This window comes from Martes martes, assembly GCF_963455335.1.
Source record: "Martes martes genome assembly, chromosome: 8".
In the NCBI taxonomy this organism is placed as follows: Eukaryota; Metazoa; Chordata; class Mammalia; order Carnivora; family Mustelidae; genus Martes; species Martes martes.
The window spans coordinates 11747005-11764121 of record NC_137895.1 but is presented as its reverse complement, the minus strand read 5'-3'; the positions used below and the strand labels follow the sequence as shown (position 1 = coordinate 11764121).

The 17117-nt window shown below is 51.2% G+C and overlaps 1 protein-coding gene across 2 annotated transcripts; it reads right to left on the bottom strand.

Moving 5' to 3' along the window:
• Positions 1-2108: 2108 nt before the first annotated feature.
• Positions 2109-15682, bottom strand: LOC308347983 (apolipoprotein L3-like). 2 transcript variants are annotated; one of them, XM_080811827.1, is made up of 5 exons: positions 15545-15681; positions 7733-7775; positions 7442-7550; positions 6336-6462; positions 2109-3312 (listed from the first exon to the last, which is right to left on the bottom strand). In XM_080811827.1, exons 3-5 carry the CDS (start codon positions 7470-7472, stop codon positions 2451-2453), a joined length of 1020 nt encoding a protein of 339 aa, XP_080667953.1. In that variant the 5' UTR covers positions 7473-7550; positions 7733-7775; positions 15545-15681; the 3' UTR covers positions 2109-2450. The 2 variants fall into 2 exon arrangements, with proteins under 2 accessions (XP_080667953.1, XP_080667954.1); XM_080811828.1 differs by having other exon boundaries at positions 2110-3312; positions 15435-15682.
• Between the last annotated feature and the right edge of the window lie 1435 nt (positions 15683-17117).

Here is a 17117-nt window from a genome sequence, read left to right as displayed (position 1 = left end):
CCTCCTGCCCACCCTCGGCTGTCCTGACTCCCTCAAAGGAACAAGCCCACACCTGACACGCCAGGTCCTTCTCCGCTCAGCCCTTCCTGCCACTGACACACTGTGGGACCCTCAGCGAATGACTCCCCCACCCACTAACACCCCCCAGGGCTTGTTCCCAGCCCCTCCTCTCTGTCCCTCCCGCCGCAACCCCCACCGCCATGCCTACCTTATTCACCTCCCTGTCCCCAACATACCAGGTGCACAGCACATACTTGCCATGTGGCAGCCACTAAATGCCACCGGGGGCTTCCAGCATTTGCTGATGCAGATCCTTCTGCCAGGAGCACCTGCTTCACCACCTGGAAAAATGAGGCTCGAACTTCAGAGCCCGACTCGAGCATCACCTCTTCTGAGAAGCCCTCCAGCTTCCCACGGCACCAGGGGGAGAGGCCGAAATCCCCTTTTCTGGTCACTATGTCCGTGTCTTCCCTTCCCCCCCTTGGGATCTAATCAGGTCTCTCTAGACTTGTCCCTGATGCCACGATAGTCCCAGGACACCCGCTCTTGCTGGCCAAGTGCCCCTTGCAAGGCTGCAGACGCTTGCTGGGGACAGCTGAGGAACCACTGCTGTTTTCAACAGTGGACAGAGCTGGGGGTGCACCAGGCGCTGGGCGGGCCCCGTCCACACAGTCCTGTCTGGTTCCCACAGCAGTTCTGGGAGACACCGGCCCCCTGCACAGACACAGAAGTCGAGGGGGAAGGGCCACACGGGTTGTGAGTCGTGCAGAGTCTGGACAGCAGTGGGCCGTGCACCTGCACACAGGGAAGCCAACGGGACCCTCCCATCTGGGCAAGTGTCCCCGGGCATGGTGTCTCCTCCCCAGCGTTGAGGGAGGGACAGAGTGACAGAATGATGACCCAAGGATCGCACCCCAAGGTTTGTGATGATCACCCCTTGGGTGGCCCGGGAGCTCGGCCTGCATTGGCAGATGGGGAAAGCCAGGTGAGGGGACAGGTGGTGGCGTGGGTCCAGCCACTCAGGGAAGGAGCCGGAGGTCAAGGCCACGCTGACACTGGGACCTCGGACACATGGTTGGAGTTCTGTTTTGTCCACGTCGCCTTCCTCGGTTCCTTGTTGCTCCTTGTTGTGTGAACTCCCTTCCGCCTGATTGTTCTCCCTTTCCCGAGCTGGCGGTTCGCCTGCCGCCCTGATGGAACCACCGTGAGATGCGGAGTGCGACACGACATCCCTGGGAGCTGCGGCCCGAGGGTCTCGTGCGTGTGTGTCATGGCCTCGCCGTGTGTGGACTTCACCGGGCTCCAGGTTCATGGCCCTGCGTGGCGGCGGCCAGGCTGGGGCTACAGGCCCCTCAGGTGAGGATTCGGTGTCTCTGACCTGCAGGGAGGAGTGCCGAGTCCACCCCACCTGGGGACCCGAAAGATCGAGTGGCTACAAAATCGGACTCCTCTTAACCCCCAGGATCACAAGGAACGTCACCCAGGATGACCGCAGTTCCAGAGTCCGGGTCTTGAGCAACATCTCTGGTCAATAAGCCGTGTCAGCCCTCGGGGACAGTGACCCTGGCTCAGCAGGAGAGTCCCTCTCACACCGCAGAGGGATGTGTCTGGCCGACGCCACAGCACCATCAGGCGGAGGCTGGGACAGTCAGCAGACGGGGGCTCACGACCAGCACCCCCACCCCGTCTCTCCATCCCATGGGGACGCGTGCTGGGCTCGGCCCTGCTGGACCTTAGGACTCGTGTTTCAGAGCAGGGACCCCACCTGCCGGGTCTCCCTCTGTCTAGGGACCGGGGCGGGGGTGGCCCGAGTAGGGGCTGCAAACTGGACATCGGACAGCGGGGACTTCTGAAGCCATCCGAGTGGCTGCCAGAGACCGACACCTACGGGGACTGCGTCCATGCTCACGGCACCTGGTCACTCATGGGACGTGGAAGGGGAGCCACGGGTCGGGGTCACTTGTGACCAGGACGCCAGCATCACCCCGTGGATAACCTTATTGGTCTTTGCTCAGATCCCTGGTCAAATCCTGCCCTGAGGAGCAACTGTCAACTTCAGGAAGGCTCTGAACTAAGTATGAAGACGACAAAATCACACGCGTCATCTCACACATTCCAACAATTCTAACTTTATTATTCCTGTCCTTTCCATTACTTGCTCCTCCACCCGTCTCTTGACCCATGTCCCCTGTGTCCCCTTTAGTCCCTTCCCCTCACTGTCTGTCCCCTCCTTCCTTATTCCAGGTTCCTTGTTCCTTCCCCTCCTTGACTCCCCCTGCCCGCCCTGCCTTCCCCCCTCCCTCACGGGCTCAGCTTCAGAAATGCCAATACCCAGAAATGCCTAATTCCTCAACACCCCATCCCAACACCCCAACCCTATCCCCCCCTCTAATAAGGCACCTCCATGTCTTTGTCCCAAACATGTTCCTGCTCCCCGCCTTGCTCGGGGATCACGGAGTCGGGCCCTTCTTCATTTGTTCGTAGATCTTGGTGAGCTTCTCCAACTTGCTCTGCAGCTCCCGGGCCCGCCACCTCATGTCTTCAGCGGACTCTGTCTTTGCTCCCTCTTGCAGGTGCATTGAGTCTTTCACAAGATTATACACATCTGACCCAAGAGAGAGAACTGAGGAAACCCCACTCCTGATCCGGGCTCCTCTGGTCATTGCCAGAGCAGTGCCTCGAAACGTGTTCTGCACCTGCTTGGCAGTTTCACCTGAGACGGGCAAACCTCTCGTGAAGCGCTGGGCTTGGACAGCCAGCTCAGGGCTCCTCCTGGCTGCCTTGATGGCACGAACTATATGTGCAAGGTTGTTCGGCTGTTCATGTAAATCAGTTATTAAGGAAGAAAAAAACTTTATGTGGTGACGCAGAAACGTCAGAACTGCCTCGACTTCATCAGTTTCACTTGATATCAGGCGATTCGCTTTGTAGATGGCGGAAAACTCACTGGACATTTCCACGACGGTGGTGCACAATCCGGTCACAGAAGATGCTGCTCCCAGCCCTGTTGCAAATGCTGACGCTGCCAGACAGGGCACTGCTGCATAAGGCGCCAGAGCAAGACCGAGGATGCTCAGGACACCTGACGCTGCACCAGCAGAGCCGGATACTATGTTGGCGATGGTGCAGCCCCTGTGTACCCTGTCCACCTCATCTGCGAGCTGTTTGAGCGTTCTTATGTGCTCCTCAATCTTGAGTTTCAACTCAGGAAACATATGCAGAAACCTCTCCCTAGCCAGCTGCTCTTCTGCCTCCATATCCACGGTTCTCTGCAGCTCATTGTGTCTTCCCCGTAGGGCTTCTGCCTCCTCCCTGTAACAGGGAAGGTCAAGGGATTAGGAGAAGCTTATCTGGAAAATGGGCTCCATTTGATCTAACCTACATATACCACAGAATTTTTACTGTAAACCAAATGGAAAAGAATGTTACGATTGCAAAGAATCCTTCCTGCAATGTTGCACACGTTCCGTACACTGCTCATGCTCCATAACACACCCCAGTCAGGGAATAAGTAAGTCCGTGTCATCCTCAGAGGCTCTTAAATAGGGGCTATTGGAGGAAGATGGCCTCGCAGTCAGGGACAAGTCCCCACAGTCAGTACCACGGTGTCTGCAGACTGGGAACTCTGCAGATGAAGAAAGGGAAGTGCGCTTGGAGCAGGAAAACCTCCGTTTGGAGAAACGTCGTGTGTGCTGAGGGATGAACCTACCCACAGAGGTGCTCTCGCCCTGGGCACTGGGAAGTGAGCTCTAGGCCCCACCTAGGATGTCAAGGGTTCTAGAATAATACGACTGTCTTCCGTTGCCTGGGCCTTTGACCTCGGGACAGCCTGACTAGGATGATGGAGTCTTTGGGTCATGAGCTGTCAGTTGTGACCATGGAGGATCTAGAAACTGGTCACCCCGGGGAGCGGAAGGCGACAGGTCGGCCATGGAGGCAGGTGTGACTGAGCCCCAGCAAAACTCTCTACTCTGAAGCTCTGGTTGAAAAAAACTCTCTCCTGGACCACACGTAATTCAGGCCCTTCTGACTCTCCTCTTGACTAGGCCCTGACCTTGGTCTTCTGGGCTCTGACCTTAACAAACTCATACCCAGTCTTAGCAAGAGGCATGTTAAGACAGCATAGTGAAAACCCACACACTCTCGATATCTCATCACCTTTGACATCTGATCAAATTCCACCTTTGATGCGGAAGTCCTTGACCTGCCTTCAGGAAGAACCGTGTTGGATCAGGGTAGCAGGAATCCCTCTGCTTTGATGTCTCCTCTTGCTGATTTCCCATCCCCTGCCCCCACCCTACTCCTCGGCTAGAAATCCCTACCCATCCTCACTCTGTTCCAAGATGAGCCCAATCTCTCTCCCCTATGACATCACTCTTGACGCCTATGCCATGAATTAGTCTTCTTGACCATTTTAATAAGTGTCACAGTAATTGCTTCCTTGCACAGTGTGAGAATCCTGGTGGGAAAAGCTCCCCGTGCACTGTCACATACTGAATACAGGACAGTAAGGCCTCCTGAGGACGATGGAAGCCTTGCACTGGAAACCCTCCCAGACTCTGCCCCAAGCGTCTCTCTCCTGGCTGATGGGAACCTGTATCCCCCCTTGTCACACAGCGGAACTGAGGGGACAGCTCTCGGTGAGCTCTGTGAGTGCTTCCGGGGAATCACCCAATCTCAGGGAGTTTTGGGGACCCCCCCACCCAATTTGTAGTCGGTGCCAAAAGTAGGGACAGTCTTAGAGATTGTCCCCTCAGCCTTTGCAGTTGGCTAACTCTGGGTACCTGGAGTTTAAGAAAACAAGATCTCACAGCAAGAAGGGTCCTTAATCACCTTTTTGCTTGGCAGCTGCTGTCTCTCCCAAGCCTGCTGTCCTCTGATGGGGCCCAGCCACTGCCCCAACTGTCTGAGAGCCCCGACACCCACTACCCTGGTTCCCCTCAGACTTTCCAGCTCATGTCATGGATTCCCCACCCACCACCCAGCACCGCCAACCTCACAGGTGTCACCAGCCTAAATAACACCTTAGCTGGTCACAGCTTTGCATGCATGTACACCAAGACCATGTGCAAATTTACGACATCTCTTAAAGATACAAGAGACTTTGTGAACCTTCTATTTGAACCAGTAAGCTGCAAATGATCTAGATTTGGGCAAGCTACTGGAGAAAGTAGTTTCCTCTTTGGTGGGGACTTCTGAGGCTCAGAATCCCTCAAAGGTACACAATTGGCAGCTGCTCCCTGTGGAGCTAGAAGTTATCACAAAGTCACACTGTCTCCTATTGGTCTGGGGCTGCTCTGTGTAGAAGAAAGGGGCTTCCAAATGTTAGACAAGACCCACCCAGCTCCCAGGCAAGGTATAGAGGAAACCCTGCCCCATGGCCTGGCAATCCCAGAGGTGAGGAGATCAAAGAAGGAAGGGAAGAAATGTCCCCTCTCCCTCTCACGGGGCCTCTGCTAGGTCCCTGACCTCCTCAAGTTTGTGCCCTAGAGCTTCCCTCAGTCCCAGATCTGCTGCCCAAGCCTACCTAGTCCTCCAATCTAAAAGCCCTGGCCCTCTTGTCAATTGTGACCACTGGCTCTGGCCCTAGTCTAAGCCTCCTGGGACCTTGGACAGGATGCCTAGGTTCTCCACCTTTGACCTCGCAATTCACACTAAGGCCCTGGCCACAATCTTCTCAGATTGAATTACTCTTCCCATTCAACAAATGCCCAATCGGACACTCCCAGACACACAGACCCAGAGAGCTCCAGGGCTGCGCAGGGAAAGAGTCAGGATCCAACCAGCTCAGTCCAATTCCACTCCAGCCTCTCCACGTCATGGGCCAGCAGGATCCTGCCTGTTCATGGAACTGCTCAGATGGGGAGGGAAGGCTCTAGTCCGAATCCCCAGGGGCAGAGACTGAGGCGTCAGTGTTCTTGTGGCTGGTCCCAGAGGAAGTCGTGCTTGGTCCTCATCTCCAGGAAAAAGACTCTAACCCCTGTCTATTCTCGGCAATTCTAATGAGTTAACACTAATGGAGTTCCTACTATGTGTCATCACTATGCTAGGGACCTTATGTGCATTATCTTCATTTCCTCATGATAAAATTGAACAGATGAATAGATCAAGGCAGAGAAGGGTCAGTTTTAGGTTAAAGCCCAAGGTCACATAACCTGCCCTCTGCAGGTTTCGCCTCTCCTCAATCCAAGGCCATTCACTGCCAGCAAATGCCATGGAAGACATATTTCTCATGGATTGTTGAGAAGGAACATGCTCAACCCCAACCCCAGGACACTGTCCCGCAGAGAGCTGGATGACCATCTGGGGGCATCTCTGTGGAGGGCGGGGGGTACCTGGACAAAATGGCCTCAGCCACAAATCTCTCCAAGGATTCAAGGTCAGTCAGCAGGAGGTATGGTCGCTCATGCGTCACTATGTTCCAGAAAGTCTCAAAGACCAACTCAAGAAAATGTTCACTCTCTAGATGGAAAAAATAAAATGAAAGGCTTTTAGGTTTTTCTTTTTCCTGCTTCTCGAAGGAAAAGAGGAAACCAATGCTTAGCTGGAGGGAAACCCCAGCACGAAATGGTACATTTATGGACCCAGGGGTGGGGAAATAGATGAGAGCAGGTCTACGCAGGGTATTGAGATCAATAGATTCAGTTCCTGCCCTGCTTGCATTCTGATAAGCAGGTGCTTATCAGGACAAGTGCCGTAACATAGCCGTGGGAGTCCAGGGGTTGCTAGGGGAGGGGAGGTTGTACCTGGAACTAACAGGTTCCAGGGACAGGGGACAGCAACAATACTTAGGGAGGACACACTGTGTAGCAGGCCCTGGCCCAAACACATAAGCACATTCTATTTGATCCTCATAACCACATAAGGAAATACTCTCATTTTACAGGTAAAGTTAGGTAAGGCACTCCACATCACACAGCTGGGAGGTGGCAAAAACCAGACTGGGGTCCAGGTCGTGTCCCACTGACCCTCAGAGACCACTCAGGCTGGCAGCAGGGTGAGAGCTGGAGGAAATGGCCTCTCTTGTAAGGCCCCACAGTCATCCTGAGCCATGCTGGAAGCTTGGACAGGGCAAGAGGGCAGAAGCAGGCTCCAGGGTTGCTGGTCTACCGCCAACCCCAACCCTGCCTCAGGATCCCTTTTTTCCTCTCCTTTCCCCTCTGCTGTCCCCTACCTCCCTCTGGACAGTCCTGGTCTCACTTCTGGGTCATTGATGGATTTGATGGGCAGCCAGGGAAGGGAGGAAGTAAGCACCTCAGCCATGACCCTGAGAAGAAGATCAGTGGAAGGTGTCCCTACAGACTCCTGCGCTGGGGACTCCCCTTGACCTCTCTCGGGGGCTCAAGGAAGCTGTTCAAGGGACTGATTCCTCTGTAGGTGAGCTCAGCTGGAGGCATCCCCGCAATTCCAGGGATCATCCAGAGAAGTGGAAGGTGACTACCTGGGCTGAGCCCACGGGGTCCTGAGGTCATGGTGTCAGCAGTGGGATCTAAGAGTTTTCCCTACAGCTTGCGTCCACGTCGAAGTTAGAAGGAGCTGTCGCTTCACCCCTGGGGAAGAGAGAACAAATCGTGGGGTCAAATGTGAACCAGCAGAGGCAGCAGGAAGCAGTGAGGGACAAGGTCTCTGGGGCTTCCCTCTGGGATGGCGACAAATGCCAAGATGGACTTTACGCCGTGTGTTTGTCTGTGTACTGGCTTCTGCCAGCTGCTATTTAAGGAAAGTTACTCACCTCACTCCAGCTCACTCCCAAGCCAAGTCAGGGTCCTGTTGTCCTGTTGGGGCACAAGAAGAAGATCATCGGACAAGGAGACTGCCATCTGAGAAGTTACAGAAGCAATAAAACCAAGCACAGAAGGAAAGATGGGAACAAGTGTGCTGGAAATTCCTTGAGGTCGGGAACGTGTGTGTTTACTAATGGGTAAGAGCTAATACTGATCAAGTATTTATGTCAGGCAGGCTCCTGATGTGGCCCCTCGCTGAGTACCCACACACACTCCAAATTGGGAACCTGAGTGTCTCTGATCCAAATCCTGTGTTTATGACGACTGTGCTCTACTCCCTTTAACATACAAAAACGCTTATTCATGTACAGTGGCCTTTGAACATCATGGGGGTTAAGGGCAATGACCCCCATCATCGTGCAGTAAAAACGTCACACATAACTTCTGACTTCCCCAAACTTTTTAAAAAGATTTCTTATTTATTTGTCAGAGACAGAGAGACAGCGAGAGGGGGAACACAAGCAGGGGGAGTGAGAGAGGGAGAAGCAGGCTTCCTACTGGGCAGGGAGCCCGATGCAGGGCTCAGTCCCAGGACTCTGCGATCATGACCTGAGATGAAGGCAGACCCTTAACAACGGAGCCACCCAGGTGCCTCCTGACTTCCCAAAACTGAACTACTAATAGCCTACTCTTGACCAGAAGCCTTACCAATAACATAAACAGCTAATCAACAGACATTACGTATGTTCTATGTATTATGCACGGAATTCTTGCAATAGAGTAAGCCAGAGAAAAGAAAGGGTTAAGAAAATCATAAGTAGGAGTGCCTGGGTGGCTCAGCGGGTTAAGCCTCTATCTTTGGCTCAGGTCATGATCCCAGGGTCCTGGGATGGAGCCCCACATTGGGTTCTCTGCTCAGCAGGGAGCCTGCTTCCTCCTCTACCTCTCTCTGCCTGCCTCTCTACATCCTTGTGATCTCTCTCAAATAAATAAATAAAATCTTAAAAAAGAAGAAAATCATAAGAAGAGAAAGTACATTTACCATACTGTACATATATTTAATGAAAAAATCTGCATATAAGCAGATCTGTGTCATTCAAATTTGTGTTGTTCAAGGGTCAGCTGTGTAAGTATTTATTTGTAAATGACTCCTCTCCTTCCACAGCGGTGGCTTGCAGCGCTAACCAGTCTCTGTCTCGATCAATTTCCTGGTGCCACAGCTTCCCACAGCCTGTGTCCTCCTTGCTTCTGCAAGATTCTTCATCCCACATGGCCTGGAGTCCTGCTGAGTCCTGGCGCAATCCCTACAGTCTGACTACGGATTCTCAAGCCTTCCCAATAATGCCCAGTTTTCTCTGCTGTCCTCCCCCAACTTTGAACCTTAGACTGCTTCTAATTCTTTATCTAAAGGAAAGTGAGAAGAACAATCTCCTTTCTAGAAGCACGATGACTGGGTCAGAAGCTATCAACACATTTTTTCATACCTAGCAGCACACTGTTATGAAAAGAATTATACCAATTCACATTCATGAGGGTGTCCACTGCTCTATTCTTAACAGTTCCTCGTAGGCTTTTGTAAAAAACACACCCTTATAGACAGAGAATTTATTTTAGTTCTGTTACTAGCTTGTTTTGGGAGACAAGGAAAGACAGCAAATGTTGATTACATTTAAGCATTATTTTTTTTAAGATCTTATTTATTTATTATTAGAGAGAGAAAGAGAGATTGAGAGAACGACTACGAGAAGGGGCAGAGGGAGAAGCAGACTCCCCGTGGAGCTGGGAGCCTGACGTGGGGCTCAAATCCAGGACCCCAGGATCATGAACTGAGCCAAAGACAGACAATCAACTGAGTCACCCACGCACCCCTAAGCATTATTTTTAAGTTTATTTATTTTTTTAGTAGTCTTTACACCAGTTTGGGACTCGAACTCACAACCCCAAGGTCAAGAGTCCCAAACTTCTCAGAATAAGCCAACCAGGTGCCCCTAGGCCCTATTTGAAGAAGGCAAAAGAGCATTTATCAGCTTCCCCTCCTGAGACCTGACTGAAATGATAGTAAAGCTACTTACAGGTATAAAAATAACGAATGATAAGAGTGACTCACATTTGTGGTCTTTCCTCTGCACTGGCGATTGCTCTAAGACTTTACAAATAATAACCTATATTCTTCCAATAATCATGGAGTTGTGCATGTATCATTTGCCTCCCTGTTTATAGATAAGGAGACTCAAGTACCGACTCCGTGACTTGCCCCAGGTCAGAAATCTAGTAAGCGGTAGACTGGGTTCAAGTCTTCAAGGTCCTGCTTGCTGGACTCAATAACCCCCACACTGCCTCTCCTCATTCTGCTACCACTTTCAAAGGACAATGGGCCCAACAGGAATCCAGAGGCTTAGACAATGTTTGCAGGCAGATTGGGTGGAGTATTGAAGCTGAATAAAGAAGAATAGAGGAACTCCCGTCAGAAAAACAGAGAGAGAACAAGGCAATAGGCAGGAAGAATGGTCTGCTGGGCAGAGCTGCGGAGAGGGAGACGGAAGCTGAGAGGCAGGTGGAGGTGAGCAGGAATAAGGTTACCAACCCCACACCTGACCCTATATTCACGGCAGCCTAAGTCTATACCGGAACGGGGAAAATCAGAAATGAAATATTCCAGAAAAAATACCTCTGTCTTCTGACATCTACAGGGTTCTCATCTGATCATTCCACTGGGAAGCCTGTCAGTCAGCTTACCTCTTTCTTAATATAAATGGGTAATCTATGATCAGAAATGTAAGAAAGATGACCAGATGGAAAGGGTGGCTAAGGTAGATAAAAAAGGAGTCCAGAAGGGGTGCCTGTCTGTTCATTTGGTAGAGCATGCAACTCTTGATCTCAAGGTGATGAGTTCAAGCCCCACAATGGGCACAGAGTTTCCTTTCAAAACAACAACAACAAAAATCAACTGGACTTCATAAACCTTAAAAACAATACCAGAAGAAGTACATAATTTTGATTATAGAAAATAATTTTTAAACCTTGACCCAATGTCCTCAGGGAGATTAGAAAGGTGTTGTCTTCATAAAATGAGAACATGATGCACTGAAAAACTAAAATAATAGTAATAATAATAATAATAATATACCAAAAAAGGGCTCTTAGGACTTCAAAAGTGATTGACAAACTAAAGAAGTGTATGGAAAGGTTGGAATAGTCAAGGAAAACTTCCAGAAAATAAAACAAAAAGGTGACAGAAGAAATGGAACTAAATGAGGAATGACAAGTTACCAATGTTCTCAATTCTTAGAAAATTACTTGAGAAAGAGCTGCAGGAAAAAAAAAAATGTTTGTGCATTTATGGGGTGAGGTAGAAGATAATGACCAAGAAACCAAGAGATAGAAAGATGTGAGGTCCAGGAAACAGGAAAATTAACATAGACAGAAAGGAACTCAAGGAATACAGCTGGCATGCAGCAGACCTAGAGAGCAACCAACCCAGAATTGAGTAAGAAGTGAAGAGTTCTATGGGGAAAGGGGACTTATAATAATATATATGATATAGTATCTTATATAACGTACTATTCAAAAGAAATTGAGGAAACGTTGAAGGTAACAGTGCAAGGGGTTAAAAAAAAAAGGCAATTAGAAATTCAGGAAAAACTAAAGCTGTACAAGAAAGCATGTACAAAAAAAAAAGAAGAAGAAAGAACAAGAAAGCATGTACAGGGGTGCCTGGGTGGCTCAGTGGGTTAAGTGTCTGCCTTCAGCTCAGGTCAGGATCCCAGGGTCCTGAGATCTGGTCCCACATCAGACTCCTCGCTCAGTGGGGAGCCTGCTTTTCCCTCTGCCTGCCGCTCCCCTCTCACTTTCTGACAAATTAATAAGAATCTTAAAAAAAAAAAAGCACGTATAACCATATTTCACAAGTTAGCTTTATAGTAAACAATACTGAAAACATCACACATATGTAAACATTCTTCTCTGATTTTTCAACTTCTAGAACAAAAGAGACCATTTAATTACGAGAACCAAATGCACTTGTTGCCAATATGTAAATCAAAGTACAATGGTAGAAGTTGGGAACTGAAGCACTGAAGAGAGGAGAAGGATTAATATTCTCATTTTACAAAGTGAGGACACAAAAATACCATCTACAATTGAGAGGCTAGGAAATGAAGAGGTAAGAAAGCGGGCGGGGGGGAAAGAAACAAAGGTGGGGAAGTGTGTAAGAAAAAGTATAAAATAAGTGAAATCATCATCTGCCCTAGTAAGAAATAAAGCTCATATTGCAATTTAAAAATCAAGGGAATGAAGTTAGCTATCGTGGTGGGTGACTATCTACTTTGCACCAGGCACCGTTCTAAGTGATTTAGATGCATCAACTCATACATTAGTTCTCACCATGACTCTGTAAGAAAAGGAACTGAAACCCAGAAAGGTTAGGTAATTGACCCAAAGCACCCAGCTAGTGCCAGAGCCGGAATTCAAATCCAGACTCCCTGTCTCCAGAGCCTACACTCTCACCTATTCTGTTCTCCCAATGTAGGAATATCATATAAACATATTGATTAACCACCTAAAGAAAAAGCAACAAATTTAAAGTGATTCTTTTTAATTGGGAAAGGGGGTGAGCAGAGCCCTCGGGACTAATGGATTTGTTTAAACCATTTGCACTTGTTACTTTGATTTCTTTTTTCATTTTAAGAAAGTGGAAGTCCCTTTAGAGCAGTGAGTAAAGGCTCACCCCAATAATGGGCTGGTTTCTGGCACCACCACGTTCAAGATGATGAGAGCTAGTGGATCAAGTACCCATAAAAACTCAGCCTGACTCCTGATGTGACAAGTGGCAGCGTGGGAGAAACCTCGTTAATTAAAGTAAGTTCTCTAAGAAAAGTGGAATGATAGGTTCAATGAGAATAATCAGCATGAGTGCCACCCTTCCACCGGTATATGGTCTAGCCATCCCTCACCCACTCCCACAGGCACCCATGGCTTTTCCTCCACTCAAAGGTAGCAAGACTCCTTGGAGGAAAACGGAATTCCAGGGGCCTTCAATAGGCCCTGCTCCACAAGGAAAGGCTGCTTCGGGGATGTTCAGAGCGGTGCTCTGGCGACCCTACCAAATTACATAGAATAATGATGATCCTTGATAATGATTATTCTGATCATGTTTAATAGGGCCAGGCTGAGTCTGTGAAAGGCCGTGAGTTCCTAATAATGTTCAAAGGAGAAGAGCTGAGACCAAGGGCACAGAAAAGGTAGATATAAAGGTGAAAAGTTGTAATGCAAAAAGGAGTTAGTATAATAGGGACTGTTTCACTGTTAATTACTCCTAATAAGAAATGGAGTCTTTTTTTAATAAAGATTTCATTTATTTGAGAGAGAGAGAAAGCGAGAGAGCATGAACAGGGGGAGGGAGGGAGGAGGGGCAGGCAGAGGGAGAGGGAGAAGCAGAATTCCCACGGAGCAGGGGTCCCAGGCAGCGAAATGACGTCATGAAGCACAAGGACCAAGAGCAAAAGCAGAGAGCAGCAGCAGTGTGCGCGCAGAAAGAGCCAGAACTCGGATGACACCAAACATTCTCAAATGTGTCTGCACTCTCGGGCCCAGCCTTCCCATCCTCTGCTATTCTGGGCCCGGCCCTGACCCTTGTCCTGGGCCTCAACTGGGTTTGATGCTGGGCAATGCTCCTTCTGGCCTGATTAGTACCCGGGGTGTCCCTGGCTAGCCTGCAGATCGCTCAGTTCCTGGCAAGGCTGGGAGGAGGAGAAGGAGGGAAGAAGCCTGCCCCTGCCCACCTGCGTGGCCCCGACAGGACACGGAGCCCTCCCATCCCCACCTCCCATCCCCGGCGGCTCTGGCTGAGCTCTCCAGAGGCAGCAGGACAGAGAGTCTCACCAAAGCATCTCCCTGGAAGGGCTGCAGGCAGGCTCCTCGGGCAGGGAGGAAAGGGGAGCCAAGGACAGGACCAGGTTCAAACTCCTTGGCCTGCCCCGCCCCCCGCCCCCAGTTCCCTAATGCTCCTGCTCCGGTCTTCCTCACTGTTCCCTGATTCCGTGTTGCCTTGGTCCCGGCACCCTCAAGGACACCTCGTTTCCCTGCTTCTTTCATTTTTTTTCTTTTTAATTTTTATTTCAAGTAGGCTCCATGCCCATTCTGAAGCTTGAACTCACAACCTTGAGATGGAGAGTTGCAGACTCTAGCCAGCCCTGAGCCCCTCCTTGCTTCTCATCACACCTCAGCCTCCAGGCCATTGTTTGAGCTGTTACTCCCCTCCCCGAATGCCTTTCCCCACCTGCCTCACCTTGTAAAGTTTACCTGCGCTGAGAGGCCCCGCTCAACCACTGCTTCCCTTGCCATCTTCCCCCGTGGACCCTCCGGGTTCCCCTTCAGTGTGCGCTGTCCTGACTGCAGTCCTCTGTGTGTCCTCCTCTGTTGGACTCTGAGCACTGCTGGACCATGTCTATCCCTTGCCGTACCTCCTGTCAGGGCCTCCCAGGGAACCCTGAGCTGGGTTCAGAGCCGAGGTGTGGGAGCACAGCGCACCCAGCTCCACTCCCCGCTGAGCAATTCCACTATTTTCTGGTCTATCTTGATGAAAAGCTTGTCCTGGCCGAGAACAAATAAGACCAGGCCTCATATTTCACACGAATTGCCCTCCTGATTTAATGTGCTTTGGACTGTCCTCCCAGATTTCTGGGCATGGAAATGCCTTCATGCCCCCGCCATGGCGTTGTTTATGTGAAGAGAAAGAGGAAGAGGAAGTTGCAGTAAAACATGGGCGTCCTGATGCCTGAGCCTTAGCAGGACTTTCCAAAGCCTCCCGTCCCCCAGGGTGGCCAGGCCAGGTCTGGATGTCGGGCCCAGCTCCCTCTAACCTCACCCCACTTTTGTTTGCTAACTGCTGCCAGGAACATGGGGAGAAGGGGGGAAGCCATTTCTTTCCTGCCCTGCAGGCTCCTCTGAAGGCACAGAGAAACCATGTTCCTTTGGAGAGTAGCCGGCACCCAGTAAATTCGTCCTGAAGGAGGAGGAGGAGGAAGAGAAAAAGGAGGAGGATTGAAGAAGAAAAGGGGACATGGGCGGGGGGCGGCGGTGGCGCTGGGTGGCTCAGTGCGTTAAGCCTCTGCCTTCAGCTCAGGTCATGATCCCAGGGTCCTGGGATCAAGCCCCGAGTCGGGCTCTCTACTCAGCAGGGAGCCTGCTTCCCCCTCTCTCTCTGCCTGCCTCTCTGCCTACTTGTGATCTCTCTCTCTGTCAAACAAATAAATAAAATCTTTAAAAAAAAAGAAAAAAGAAAAGGGGACAAGGAAGAAGGGGAGGAGAAAGGGAGGAGAAGGAAAAACCAAAAGACTTGGACAAAATCAATCAGTCAGTCGATCCCAACAGGACTTAAGTGTAAGCTAGAAAGAAAAAGCTTCAAATGTCCTGGGGAAAATGTTTTTTAAAAATAATGTTGAGTTGGAGAAACTTTTCTAATCAAGATGTAAATCCCAGATGCCATAAAGGGAAAGTTTCAGTTATCTGATCTCTTAACAGTTAAAAATTGCATAGCACACCATGACCAAAGTCAGACTACAGCGAGAGGCCAGGAGGCCCCACCCGCGATTCTTGGACCACAAAAGCTGAGCGCCCAGGAAACACGACAGATCCTGGGAATCCCCATGAAAAGACCGAAGGCAAGTTCTTAAGAGATGGGAACAGAGAATCCCCAGGGAAGGGACTCACCCAGACTCACACGGTTGTCGGCAGGCAGGGCAAAAGGGAAGACCAGGCCTCCTGAAGCAAGTGTTTGGTAAGAAATGAGATTATTACAACCCGAAGACTCCTAGGTTTACCTCTGCTGGCGAACACACGGATCTAAGTTCATGATCTTCTCAACAACCTCAGGAGTCTACAGTTTGGTCTTTTCAAATTGGAAGACGAGACCGCGCTGCAGTGTGACACTTCTCACCCCTGGTCCCTCTCTTCCCTCTGCTGCGGGCACACAAGCCGACCTCTTCCTCTTCCTGCCCCACAGTGGGTGGAACAGAGGCCCCAGTGGGGGGCAGGGAGGAAAGCCCAGACATCTCCCTGCTCTGTGTCCTGGTCATGGTCGTGGTCATGGTCATGGTACCCTGGGCCAGTCACTCCCTGTGAGGCCCCGGTTCCCTGCAGGCTGGGCACTGCGCAGACACTCAGAGACACTGTGGGCAACACAACCCGGCGTCCTTGTACCTCAAAAGGAAATTCCTTGCTGGGAGCGGCCCAGAGGCTCTGCCTCACCTGCCCTCTACCTGCTCGGCTTTCTCCCAATTCTCCGAAGGCAGGAGCACCCCGACATCCACCTTCCATCTAGGGTCGCCTGCTCAGGTCACACGTAGTCTGCCACCCGAGCTGAGCGGTGTCCCCCTCCCTCTCCACTGTTTTGGGGGCACAAGGGGGAGGGGAGAAGCAGTCAGACAAACTCGGCTACAAATCCGGGCTGCATCCCTGCTCCGTGTGGGACCTGGAGCTGGAGCTGCAGGTTCCCCCCATCGACAAAATCGTGATAACACGCGATTCTTTCCTGACAGAGCCGTTTGGAGGGGGAGTCCACGGGCAGAGCCCCCACCCTGAACTACCCAGGGATCGTCCTCAGAGCTGAGACACATCCAGGTGTTCGTGGCTGTGTGGACCCGGGTGTGTGTCTGGGCAATAACCACACCTCGGGGCCCAGATATATCGGGGACCTGAAGGGAAACCGAAAGTGTCCACGGCCCAGCAGCTCGTGAGGAAACAGACATGTCCAGGCCGGTCCCACCCTCCCACCCACCCTCGGCTGTCCTGACTCCCTCAAAGGAACAAGCCCACACCTGACACGCCAGGTCCTTCTCCGCTCAGCCCTTCCTGCCACTGACACACTGTGGGACCCTCAGCGAATGACTCCCCCACCCACTAACACCCCCCAGGGCTTGTTCCCAGCCCCTCCTCTCTGTCCCTCCCACCGCACCCCCCACCGCCATGCCTACCTTATTCACCTCCCTGTCCCCAACATACCAGGTGCTCACCGCGTACTTGCCATGTGGCAGCCACTAAATGCCACCGGGGGCTTCCAGCATTTGCTGATGCAGATCCTTCTGCCAGGAGCACCTGTTTCAGTACCTGGAAAAATCAAGATCATACTTCAGAGCCGCACTCGAGCATCACCTCCTCTGAGAAGCCCTCTAGCAGCCTCCCTGGCAGAGTCCCTGTGCCCTACTCCGCTCCCATGGCATGTGAGGGAGGGGTCGAAATCCCCATCTCTGGTCACCATGTCCGTATCTTCCCTTCCCCCCTTCGGATCTAATCAGGTCTCTCTAAACGTGTCCCTGATGTCAGGACAGCCCCAGGACGCCCGCCCTTGGTGGCCAAGTGCCCCTTACAAGGCTGCAGACGCTTGCTGGGGACAGC